This window comes from Saccopteryx leptura, chromosome 1, assembly GCF_036850995.1.
Source record: "Saccopteryx leptura isolate mSacLep1 chromosome 1, mSacLep1_pri_phased_curated, whole genome shotgun sequence".
Taxonomy (NCBI): domain Eukaryota; kingdom Metazoa; phylum Chordata; class Mammalia; order Chiroptera; family Emballonuridae; genus Saccopteryx; species Saccopteryx leptura.
In genome coordinates this window covers 198949058-198962060 of record NC_089503.1, presented here as the reverse complement: position 1 = coordinate 198962060, position 13003 = coordinate 198949058, and the positions used below count along the sequence as shown (strand labels likewise).

Sequence of the window (13003 nt, the reverse complement as noted above, 5' to 3'; positions counted from 1 at the left end):
GGCCAGGCATCGCAGCACTGGGCACGGAGGCAGGGGGTGGCCCGGGGGAGCCTCAGTGTGACAGGGGAATGCACCTGCAGGCACCGACGAGGAGAGTATCCTGACCCTGCTGACGTCCCGCAGTAACGCCCAACGCCAGGAAATCACAGCTGCCTTCAAGACGCTGTTTGGCAGGGTAAGGCCACGCCTCGCCCACGTCAGGATGAGCTTGACATCGACTGCTATTCTGTTCTCCTGCGCCGACATCCTGGGCTTCATGACTCTGACTTCCCGGCCCTTCCTCCTTTTTCTTTCCCGGTTGCTTAGTTACCCGCTGTTGGTAGGCAGCGTTCACTCTGCTTGTCCTCCCATACCTGCTTTTCTCTGCCTGACTGTGTGGAGGGCCCGAACTACCCAGTAGCCAAGTGACTGCCCCTGCTGCGCTTCCCCGGGAGGGGGCCAGAGTCTGTCCCCCAGCGGCCGGCCTGTCCTGCTGTGTGTTCTGTGGTGACTCAGTACCTTTGGGACCAGTGTTTTCATCAGTGAGGTTTTAATTCATCCATGTAAATGCTTTTCTCTGATGAACAATTCAAAGTAAAAACTAAATGTGTTGCTCAGTGAAAGTGCGCCTACATGAAAAACTTGTGTCATTTCATTTGTCCGAAAGTTTTCATTCATGATTTTATTGAGAAATGAATGCAAAGCAAAAAACAAACAAACAAAAAAACCCACCCAGAAAATGAGAGAGAAGATCGAGACAGTTTCCAGCCGTCTGGTGTGCTCAGGCCGACGTGAGTGGGAAACAGTGCTCCCCCTCCATGTCGTTGACCACAGTTTCCCACAGTGCTGTTGACCTCAGTGGTCAGGGGCACAGAGAGCGTAAGCTGTTACACTGAGAGAAATCAAAGCACTGTTTAGGGAGGATAGGCCAGATTTTGTCCTTTGTAAAAATGCATTTATAATTTCTTGGGGAGAAAGTGTTTTTAAGCTACACTTATTTCTCAGAACAGTATTCTTATTTTTTTTACAGGGACAGAGAGAGAGTCAGAGGGAGGGATAGATAGGGACAGACAGACAGGAACGGAGAGAGATGAGAAGCATCAATCATCAGTTTTTCGTTGCGACACCTTAGTTGTTCATTGATTGCTTTCTCATATGTGCCTTGACCGTGGGCCTCCAGCAGACCGAGTAATCCCTTGCTCGAGCCAGCGACCTTGGGTCCAAGCTGGTGAGCTATATGTTCAAGCCAGATGAGCCCGCGCTTAAGCTGGCGACTTCGGAGTCTTGAACCTGGGTCTTTCCGCATCCCAGTCCGATGCTCTATCTACTGCGCCACTGCCTGGTCAGGCCTTATTATTTTTTTAAAAATGTTTATTATATTGATTTTAGAGAGAGGTAAGGGAAAGAGAGAGAAAGAGAGACAGGAACATCCATCTGCTCCTGTATGTGACCTGACCAGGGATCAAACCAGCAACGTCTGAGCTTCAGGAAAATGCTCTACTCAGCTGACCTATCTGGCCAGGGCAGAACCGTATTTTTATTTTATTTTATTTTTAAATATTTTATTTGTTCATTTTAGGAGAGAGAGAAATGAGAGAAAGAAAGGGAGGAGGAGCAGGAAGCATCAACTCCCATAGGTGCCTTGACCAGGCAAGCCCCGGGTTTTGAATCGGCAACCTCAGTGTTCCAGTGTTCCAGGTCGATGCTTTATCCACTGCGTCACCCCAGGGCAGGCAGAACAGTATTTTAAAAATAGAATTTTTAGAGTACTTTTAAACGACTCATTTATCTTTTTTTTTTTTTTTTTTTAACTCTTGAGGTAGGAAAAACATCTCTTGAAGACAACGACCTTGACACATAAGTGACTCGCTGTCCCTTGCATGTTAGGTCGGGGTCATTCAGGCTCATCACCCAGCGCTGCAGGGTGTTGGTTCGATAGTGAGCCTCACTTCTGAGAGATGGCAGCAGGCACAAACCTTGAGGGCAGAGGGCTGTCATTCTGTGGTCTTTGTGTTTCCTGTGCCTCAGGACCTCCTGGATGACCTTAAATCTGAGCTGACCGGGAAATTTGAGAAGCTGATCGTGGCTCTGATGAAGCCCTCCTGGCTCTACGATGCCTATGAGCTGAAGCATGCGCTCAAGGTAACGTGGGTGGTTGTGTGTCAGCAGTCACATCACCTTGTCTGCGTTTAGCAGAACAAAACCGTGGGAGGCGGTAAGAACAAAAGGAGAGAGAAAATGACATGTAATTCTTTCTGTGTCCTTAACTCAGCGAGAGTGACTGTTTCAACTTTGTTACTGTTTTACAGGCTTTTAATATTTTCATGCCTGTTTTCTGATTTTTGAGATGTAGCTTGAAAAATTGTTACAGATCAGGTATTTTATCTTTTTGAAATATAAAGGTGGCCGAACCATTATGGTTGGGGAACTGTAATATTGTTAATCATTATAGGTTAAAAAAGTAAAGCCGGCCCTGGCCGGTTGGCTCAGCGGTAGAGCGTTGGCCTGGCATACAGGAGTCCCGGGTTCGATTCCCGGCCAGGGCACACAGGAGAAGCGCCCATCTGCTTCTCCACCCCTCCCCCTCTCCTTCCTCTCTGTCTCTCTCTTCCCTTCCCGCAGCCAAGGCTCCACTGGAGCAAAGATGGCCCGGGCGCTGGGGATGGCTCTGTGGCCTCTGCCTCAGGCACTAGAATGGCTCTGGATGCAACAGAGCGACGCCCCAGATGGGCAGAACATCGCCCCCTGGTGGGCATGCCGGGTGGATCCCGGTCGGACGATGCGGGAGTCTGTCTGACTTCCTCCCCGTTTCCAGCTAAGGAAAAATGAAAAAAAAAAAAAAAAAAAAAGTAAAGCCTCAGAGAACTTTCAGATAAGAAAGGTGTTTTTATACCCTTTCCTAGAAGTAGCCAGGTAGACTTGGTATAACTTTATTGTACCAGATAACAAGACTGTGTACTCCCTTGACTGATGTTGGGAACATTGTATCAATATGACTACACTGAAGCATTTGTTTCCACTTAACCGTACTTACCAGACAGGAAGCTGTGCCCTCATTAGCACTTAGAGTTTGAAAGAAAAAGGGAACAGACTAAACACCGAGATCACATGGCTCACGGGTTCTCAGGAGTGGAGGGAAGAGGGTTCTGCCCAAGCACACACATCTGGGTCTGTCAAGAGCTTGCTGGTGGCCCTGGCCGGTTGGCTCAGTGGTAGAGTGTCGGCCTGGAGTGCGGGAATCCCGGGTTTGATTCCCGGCCAGGACACACAGGAGAAGTGCCCATCTGCTTCTCCACCCTTCCCTCTCTCCTTCCTCTCTGTCTCTCTCTTCCCCTCCTGCAGCCAAGGCTCCATTGGAGCAAAGTTGGCCTGGGATGGCTCCATGGCCTCTGCCTCAGGTGCTAGAATGGCCCTGGTTGCAACAGAGCAATGCCCTGGATTGGCAGAGCATCGCCCCCTGGTGGGCATGCCTGGTAGATCCAGGTTGGGCGCATGCTGGAGTCTGTCAGCCTGCCTCCCCGTTTCCAGCTTCAGAAAAATACAAAAACAACAACAACAAAAACTTGCTGGTTTGGTAAAGAAACAAATTGGGAGAAAATAATGCTTAACGGTGCTGTCCTTTAAAATGAAGGTCGGCCGCTCCATGGCTTGCATCTTTGCATTCATCATTGTGGATATGACTTTTGTCACCAGAAAAAGGAAAACCAGCTAAAATGATTTCCCGGAAGTCCAGAGAGCAAAGCGCCCATTCCTTTTCCTGGTTTAGTGCCTCGCTGCCCAGGGCTGTGTTTGCTGTTACCTAGGCTGCAGGGTTTCCGTGCACCCAGCATCCAGGGACAACTTAATCTGGGGATGGGGCTTCTGATTGAGGTGCGGATATGTTTAAGTGTTGGCGCTCCTCTGTATAAACCTGCAGAAGTTTATCGGTTAAAGGTTACCTTTTTACCGACTTCAACCTTTTTTTATTGTTTTCATGGTCGAGCAAATGTTTTTTACTTTTAAACTGTGTCGAATTAAACCAATAACAGCACAACTTTGTATCATCCGTTCGATGTATGTATGCATGTATATGTACAAGGAACATTATTTTTTTCATTAGAGAAAAAGGGATGAGATTGTTCTTGGGAAAGAAACTTAATTTGAAATTTCTTCTTGCTTTAACTCACAGACGTCGCGTACCAAGAAGCCACACTTGAAACGATGATGCCGTTTGGGTCACGTCTACTCTCTGGGCATGTCCTTTTCGTTTTAGTCTTGTTGATGTGTATTCCTGTGTTGACAGTGCATCTCCCCACAGGGAGCTGGGACCAATGAAAAAGTACTGACGGAAATTATTGCTTCGAGGACCCCAGAAGAGCTGACGGCCATAAAGAACGTTTACGAAGAAGGTATAGGTTTCCAATGCATTTCCCTCCGTCCCCTGTCCCCTCTGGAGAGAGAAGGCAGGTCGGTAGCTGCAGGAGGCAGATGTAGCGTGACTGCCGGATGTTCAGGTGAGGGAATAAGTGAGCAACAGTTTGAGCTGGTGTTTTCCTTCGGCATGGGAGAGACCGCCTGTCTCCTGACCCGTGACGAGGTTAGTGCTGATAAGGAGCTTTGCATGTACATAGGGTTTCCTTTTAATAGGACTTGCCGCCTGCGTAGGGGTCAACAGGCAGTCTTTCTCTGACATCCACGTTAATATAAGTGGCTTTTCTTCCTTGCGAAGATTCAGTTGTGTGTTAGCAAAGTTGAGAATGATCTGTGGTGCAGAGACCTCGTCCGAATGAGGGTTGCTCGGGATGTGTGGGTCGATATGACGTGGCGGTGTGTGAGCACTCTGTGGTCTGTTTTTTCTTTTTGGTGTGCCTGACTTTTCTTATGAAGAGGGGAAAAAAATGTCTGTCTTGCCATCTGAAGCATATTCTGTGAGTGGAACCAAGAATATGACATAAAAAGGCAGGGGAGCAGTGAGTTCTTTTCTTGACAGATTTCCTGTGGCAGATTGTCTGTCCCTGCCTGGCTGAGGGGCTCACACCATCCAGGTTGTCAGCTCAGTCCACAAGCCTCCATGCCCACTGCCTTCAGCCAGGAACTTGGGTCCTTATCTCAGTATTTGTTCATCTTGGAAATGCTATTGGAACCCAGCAGGTCAGAACAGTGTGACCCTCAGGGTTTTAAATGTGGTCTGCTTTCAAATACCTTAGTTTCAAATACCTTCGAGCGGTTATGGCCTTCCTTCAGGAGATCTCTGAGAGTTCCTGGAAGGGGCTGTGGACTCCTGTAGTCCGGTCTCCCCTGCCCGTGGTCTCTTGTGGAGGAGCCAGAAGCCGTGGTGGGAAAGAGCATAGATTAAATGTCACTGCTGTCCCTCAGGGTTAACTTCGTTTGCTGCAAAAGACTGTCTTTTCAGTGCCAGGAATTTCCATCCCAAAGAAAGCTCAGACTAGACGGTAGAAGACCTTTGGAGACTAATCATGTAAACCACTTGAAAGAATGTGAAGCAAAGTTTAATGTCAGGACAGACTGTGTTCTGGAGGCTTCCCAGTGCCGGCCTGTGTCTGCAGGCTCAGGACCATGTTGGTCGAGAGCATCTCTTAAGTGGCTGAGTCACGATCCAGGCTTGCGCTGAGTGCTTCTGGGAAGCTCTTAATTTGTTTTCGTCTGGCTGCTCACTCAGAGCATTTACTTGCTTTTACGGTCTGTAGGGCACTTGGGACAGAGCAGAGATCATTTGTGCTAATCCAATATTCCTCTGCGTCTCTCCCATTTGCATTAGTGGGGCAGGACGTCTCTTCCCGCAGTGGGAAGGAACTCACTGTCAGTAAGTTGGACGTTATTTATTCTGTTGCAGAATATGGCTCCAACCTGGAAGACGACGTGGTGGGGGATACCTCAGGGTACTACCAGAGGATGTTGGTGGTTCTCCTTCAGGTACCTGCCTGGGGATGGTTTGATTTAAAAATCTGAAGCTGGCCTGGCCTGAATCTAGGTCATGTCAGCTTTCTTTCAGTCCTTCTTGGGACTTGCTTGATTCCGGTTGCGTGGTGCCTGTGTTTCAGAATACCTGACCGGAACCTTTATTATCTAACTCAAATTTCTTTATGGGGTGGGGTGGGGTGGTATCATTATCCTCTTTTATTCATAGAATTTAAAATCAAAAGGATCGGATTAGATTTGGACAGTGCTGTGTGATGATGTATGTAGTCTGGGGCCCAAGAGGATCTTAAGAAAAGTACATGATTCTAAAGAAAAATAAGCTTTCTGTGCCTAGCCTTCAGGCGGGACCATCCATTTCTCCTTTTGTTTGGAAACGCCCCGTAACTCGCTAACGTGAGGCAATCTCTCTGATAGGCTAACAGAGACCCTGACACTGCGATCGACGAGGCGCAAGTCGAACAGGATGCTCAGGTGGGTGAGACTGAGTGTGCGACGGTGGCGTTATGTCAGGTGCAGACAGAACCCACACCCGTGAACAGTCTTAGTGGGAATGTTGTAATGGCAGCAGGATGAGCTTACACAGCGCAAGGCCCATGGAAGTACATTTCTCCTGCTTTGATGTAGCCAACAAGGGGCTTGATCCCAAAGCTGAAGTGCAGTCATATAAATTACATAGCAGTAGTGAGTTCCCCCTCGGTATGCTGTTTCTCTGTTTTTCTGGGATTTTGTAACATTCACAGAATGGAGAATTTACCCTCCCCCCCCAAAAAAAAAAAAATTAAAAACCCACAGATGTTCATTAATTCCGTTAAGGAGGCCGGAGGCCTCTGGGCAGCAGAGGCTACAGAAGAAGAAGGTAGTTTCTTGATAAAGGGTGTCCTGTTATATAATGGATGACAGATAACTGTAGGCTTTGGAAGTCCCTCCACCTGTCCTCCAGTGGAATTCTAAATGGCGTTGTTGTTGTGTTGGCTGACTTTTAGTGACCCCCCAGTGAAACTTTGCACGTAGGTGGCGTCAGTGCCCGCTGCAGCCGCAGCACGGTTCATCTGTGGACTGTGCCATCAGGTGTCGCGGATAAGCACTGGGGATGTTGGGACGCAAGACCTGAGAGCTGGACGTTGGTAGCAGAGAAGAGCTTGGTTTCTTAGAGTCCCAGCTGGTAGCTCTGTCTCTGGTCCCACGTCTCAGTGAGTGAACTGTGGCTCAGATTGTTTCTCCTGTGCCACGGAAACAGGACTGGTCTCCGCAGAGCACCACCGATGTGGGAGCCATCGGCTTTGCCCACAGGAGAGAGGAGCGGCGCTATTTTGGGGGCGGGCTGATGTCACCGTGGCTATCAGAATGCTGGTGTCTCTTTTTCTCGTTGGAGGGAGAAAGTGGAAAGGAGGCGATGGGTACTGAAGGCTGTCTGTGCACCTACACGCCCCTCAGTGTCTTTTAAAGGGTGGACTGGTTGTGTCGCATCCCTGCTAGAAACCCTAAGGACCTTCAGTGAGTGTCACTGTCCTCAGGGTAAAGGCCAAACCCCGCGTGGTCAGGGCTGACCGTCTCTGTCCCCAGTGCCTTGTGTCAGCAGGCTCTCTCCAGCCCTCTCTTCCTCCTCCTTCCCTGTCTTCCTCCCCATCCAACCCTACAAGCTCCTCTTCCGGGCTCAGTCCCAAGTTAGCGCCTGTTCACGTATCCCCTGCCTGACCCCCCAAGGGTTTATCGGGTGTCCTGCCCCGGAACTCGTCACGTGATCTTGAAGCTGCCGGCCCAGGGCACTCTGAGCTGTCTGTTCAAACCCTCAGCACCTGGACCACATGCGAGCACCCAGGGAACGGCTCACGAGTGAACTGGGCCATGACTCTAAAGCAGATGGACAGTTTTGCTTTCACAGATGTGAAAACTGAGGCTCAGGGGGTCGAGAAGCAAGCCCATGGCCCTGTGACTCTGGGAGTCGCAGTGTGTTCCCACCTGGGTCTGTGTGGCCCCGCGGCCTCTCTCTTCCACTGGAGGACAGTCCCTGTGTCCTCTTTGTCACTTCTTGTGCCGTGAGAAGGGTTATTTATTACACGCCCATTGGAAGCACAGGGTGATGTCATGCTGGGCAAGGCAGCTGAGCGAGAACTGTCCATTTTCACCTTGTTTTCAGTGGTTTCCCTCCTCCGCGCGCTCGCTGTCACCTGGACACCTCCGTCTGTCCATTGCAGGTTCTGACTCGAGGGTCCGGTGGGTCTGGCTTTCTGCTTTCCTCACTGTGCAGATCCTAGGGCTGTACTTTGAGTGCTGAGGCTGTACATGTGTCACTTACCTGTCACGCGGGGGTTATGACCCCCCCCAGAACCCACAGGGGAGACTCTGCATCTGACACTATCATAGGCGGTTACCTGGGACTGCCCCCCGGAACGAGACCCCGACTCTGCTTCTCAGTGACCAGGAGCAGCCCAGCGCAGGTGGCACTACCTGCTAGTGTCTGATTTGAAAACAGGGCTGTTGGTCATTTCAGCCTGTTAAACAAACAGCCTTCCTTTCTGCATCAGAGATGGGGACACACCCATTTCCTGAGAGCGGGAGGACTCTTGTCACTAACGGGAATTTAAGATTTCCTTATGGAGAGTGAGCCGGGCAGCCTAAGGGCCCTTTCATAAGCTTTTGACTTTTTTTTCCTGCTGATACCTGACACCAAGAGCATTCCTGTTAGTTCAGGATTTGATAAGTCACCGGAGTCATCTGCCTGGGGACTGCACATGCTGTTGGTAACCCACTTAATTTTTTTAAATTTTTTTTTTTTTTTTTTTAAATAAATTTTTATTAATGGTAATGGGATGACATTAATAAATCAGGGTACATATATTCAAAGAAAACATGTCTAGGTTACCTTGTCATTAAATTATGTTGCATACCCCTCGCCCAAAGTCAGATTGTCCTTCGCCACCCTCTATCTAGTTCTCTGTGCCCCTCCCCCTCCCCCTAACTCTCCCCCTGTCCTCCCTCCCCCCACCCCTGGTAACCACCACACACTTGTCCATGTCTCTTAGTCTCATTTTTATGTTCCACCAATGTATGGAATCATGTAGTTCTTGTTTTTTTCTGATTTACTTATTTCACTCCTTATAATGTTATCAAGATCCCACCATTTTGCTGTAAATGATCTGATGTCATCATTTCTTATGGCTGAGTAGTATTCCATAGTGTATATGTGCCACATCTTCTTTATCCAGTCTTCTATTGAAGGGCTTTTTGGTTGTTTCCATGTCTTGGCCACTGTGAACAGTGCTGCAATGAACATGGGGCTACATGTGTCTTCACGTATCAATGTTTCTGAGGTTTTGGGGTATATACCCAGTAGAGGGATTGCTGGGTCATAAGGTAGTTCTATTTGCAGTTTTTTGAGGAACCACCATACTTTCCTCCATAATGGTTGTACTACTTTACAGTCCCACCAACAGTGAATGAGGGTTCCTTTTTCTCCACAGCCTCTCCAACATTTGCTATTACCCGTCTTGTTGATAATAGCTAATCTAACAGGGGTGAGGTGGTATCTCATTGTAGTTTTGATTTGCATTTCCCTAATAACTAATGAAGCTGAGCATCTTTTCATATATCTGTTGGCCATTTGTATCTCTTCCTGGGAGAAGTGTCTATTCATGTCTTCTTCCCATTTTTTTATTGGATTGTTTGTTTGTTTGTTGTTGAGTTTTATGAGTTCTTTGTAAATTTTGGAAATTAGGCCCTTATCTGAGCTGTTGTTTGAAAATATCATTTCCCATTTAGTTGGCTGTCTGTTTATTTTTATATCAGTTTCTCTTGCTGAGCAAAAACTTTTTATTCTGATATAGTCCCATTCATTTATCTTTGCCTTCACTTCTCTTGCCATTGGAGTCAAATTCATAAAATGTTCTTTAAAACCCAGGTCCATGAGTTTAGTACCTATGTCTTCTTCTATGTACTTTATTGTTTCAGGTCTTATATTTAGGTCTTTGATCCATTTTGAATTAATTTTAGTACACGGGGACAGGCTGTAGTCGAGTTTCATTCTTTTGCATGTGGCTTTCCAGTTTTCCCAACACCATTTGTTGAAGAGGCTTTCTTTTCTCCATTGTGTGTTGTTGGCCCCTTTATCAAAGATTATTTGACCATATATATGTGGTTTTATTTCTGGGCTTTCTATTCTGTTCCATTGGTCTGAGTGTCTATTTTTCTGCCAATACCATGCTGTTTTGATTATTGTGGCCCTATAATATAGTTTAAAGTCAGGTATTGTAATGCCCCCAGCTTCATTCTTTTTCCTTAGGATTGTTTTGGCTATTCGGGGTTTTTTATAGTTCCATATAAATCTGATGATTTTTTGTTCCATTTCTTTAAAAAATCTCATAGGGATTTTGATGGGAATTGCATTAAATTTGTATATTGCTTTGGGTAATATGGCCATTTTGATTATATTTATTCTTCCTATCCAAGAACAAGGAATATTTTTCCATCTCATTGTATCTTTTTCGATTTCCCTTAACAATGCTTTGTAATTTTCATTATATAGGTCCTTTACATTCTTTGTTATGTTTATTCCTAGGTATTTTATTTTTTTTGTTGCAATCGTGAAGGGGATTATTTTTTTTAGTTCGTTTTCTAATATTTCATTGTTGGCATAGAGAAAGGCTATGGACTTCTGTATGTTAATTTTGTATCCTGCGACCTTACTGTATTGGTTTATTGTTTCTAATAATCTTTTTGTGGAGTCCTTCGGGTTTTCGATGTATAGGATCATATCATCAGCAAAAAGTGATACCTTTACTTCTTCTTTTCCAATATGGATGCCTTTTATTTCTTTGTCTTGTCTGATTGCTCTGGCCAGAACTTCTAGCACCACGTTAAATAAGAGTGGAGAGAGTGGACAACCCTGTCTTGTTCCTGATTTAAGGTAGAAAGTCCTCAGTTTTATGCCGTTTAAAATGATGTTGGCTGATGGTTTATCATATATGGCCTTTATCATGTTGAGATATTTTCCTTCTATACCCATTTTGTTGAGAGTCTTAAACATAAAATTGTGTTGTATTTTATCAAAAGCCTTTTCTGCATCTATTGATAAGATCATGTGGTTTTTGTTCTTTGTTTTGTTGATATGGTGTATTACGTTAACCGTTTTGCGTATGTTGAACCATCCTTGAGATTCTGGGATGAATCCCACTTGATCATGATGTATTATTTTTTTAATATGTTGTTGTATTCGGTTTGCCAGTATTTTGTTTAGAATTTTAGCATCTGTATTCATTAGAGATATTGGTCTGTAGTTTTCTTTCTTTGTGCCATCCTTGCCAGGTTTTGGTATGAGGGTTATGTTGGCCTCATAAAATGTGTTTGGAAGTATTGCTTCTTCTTCAATTTTTTGGAAGACTTTGAGTAGAATAGGAACCAAGTCTTCTTTGAATGTTTGATAGAATTCACTAGTATAACCGTCTGGGCCTGGACTTTTATTTTTGGGGAGGTTTTTAATAGTTTTTTCTATTTCCTCCCTGCTGATTGGTCTGTTTAGGCTTTCTGCTTCTTCATGACTCAGTCTAGGAAGGTTGTATTGTTCTAGGAATTTATCCATTTCTTCTAGATTGTTGTATTTGGTGGCATATAATTTTTCATAGTATTCTACAATAATTCTTTGTATATCTATGATGTCTGTGGTGATCTCTCCTCTTTCATTTTGGATTTTATTTATTTGAGTCCTGTGCCTTTTTTCCTTGGTGAGTCTTGCCAAGGGTTTGTCAATTTTGTTGATCTTTTCAAAGAACCAGCTCCTTGTTTTATTGATTTTTTCTATAGTTTTTCTGTTCTCTATTTCATTTATTTCTGCTCTGATTTTTATTATCTCCTTTCTTCGGCTGGTTTTGGGTTGTCTTTGTTCTTCTTTTTCTAGTTCCTTAAGGTGTGAAGTTAAGTGGTTTACTTCGGCTCTCTCTTGTTTGTTCATATAGGCCTGAAGTGATATGAACTTTCCTCTTATTACTGCTTTTGCTGCATCCCAGAGATTCTGATATGTCGTATTTTCATTTTCATTTGTCTGTATGTATCTTTTGATCTCTGCGCTTATTTCTTCTTTGACCCATTCATTTTTTAGAAGTATGTTGTTTAGTTTCCACATTTTTGTGGGTTTTTCCCCCTCTTTTTTGCAGTTGAATTCTAGTTTCAAGGCTTTATGATCAGAAAATATGCTTGGTACAATTTCAATTTTTCTAAATTTGCTGATATTGTCTTTGTGGCCCAACATATGGTCAATTCTTGAGAATGTTCCATGTACACTAGAGAAAAATGTATACTCTGTCGCTTTGGGATGAAGTGTCCTGTAGATGTCTATCATATCCAGGTGTTCTAGTATTTCGTTTAAGGCCACTATATCTTTATTGATTCTCTGTTTGGATGACCGATCTAGAGCCGTCAGCGGAGTATTGAGGTCTCCAAGTATGATTGTATTTTTGTTAGTTTTTGTTTTAAGGTCAATAAGTAGCTGTCTTATATATTTTGGTGCTCCTTGGTTTGGTGCATATATATTAAGGATTGTTATGTCTTCTTGATTCAGTGTCCCCTTAATCATTATGAAGTGACCATTTTTGTCTCTGAGTACTTTTTCTGTGTTGTAGTCAGCATTATCAGATATGAGTATTGCTACACCTGCTTTTTTTTGGGTGTTGTTTGCTTGGAGTATTGTTTTCCAGCCTTTCACTTTGAATTTGTTTTTATCCTTGTTGCTTAGGTGTGTTTCTTGTAGGCAGCATATAGTTGGATTTTCTTTTTTAATCCATTCTGCTACTCTGTGTCTTTTTATTGGTAAGTTTAATCCATTTACATTTAGTGTAATTATTGACACTTGTGGGTTCCCTACTGCCATTTTATAAATTGCTTTCTGTTAGTTTTGTATCTAGTTTGATTCTTCTCTTTTGTTTTTCTATCATTTGTTTCTGTTTGTTTGTGTTCCATACTTCTTTCCTCTGTTGCTACCTTTTTTAAGTCATGTGTTTTTGTGGTGGTTTTTTCTAGGGTGGTTACCATTAAGTAATGAAAAGGGTACCTACCATATTCATTGCAGTACCCTATCTTATAAGTATTTCTGCACTTCATCGTCCTTTGCTACTGT

At 44.7% G+C, this 13003-nt stretch overlaps 1 protein-coding gene across 1 annotated transcript in view; it reads left to right on the top strand.

The window, feature by feature from the left end:
• ANXA5 (annexin A5) overlaps window positions 1–13003 on the top strand; it is a 36305-nt gene that overhangs the window by 10655 nt on the left and 12647 nt on the right. Inside the window, exons 4-8 of the mRNA XM_066384544.1 lie at window positions 81–175; window positions 2008–2121; window positions 4277–4367; window positions 5813–5892; window positions 6313–6369. Coding sequence (XP_066240641.1) covers window positions 81–175; window positions 2008–2121; window positions 4277–4367; window positions 5813–5892; window positions 6313–6369 — 437 coding nt within the window. The remainder of the gene's footprint in view (window positions 1–80; window positions 176–2007; window positions 2122–4276; window positions 4368–5812; window positions 5893–6312; window positions 6370–13003) is intronic.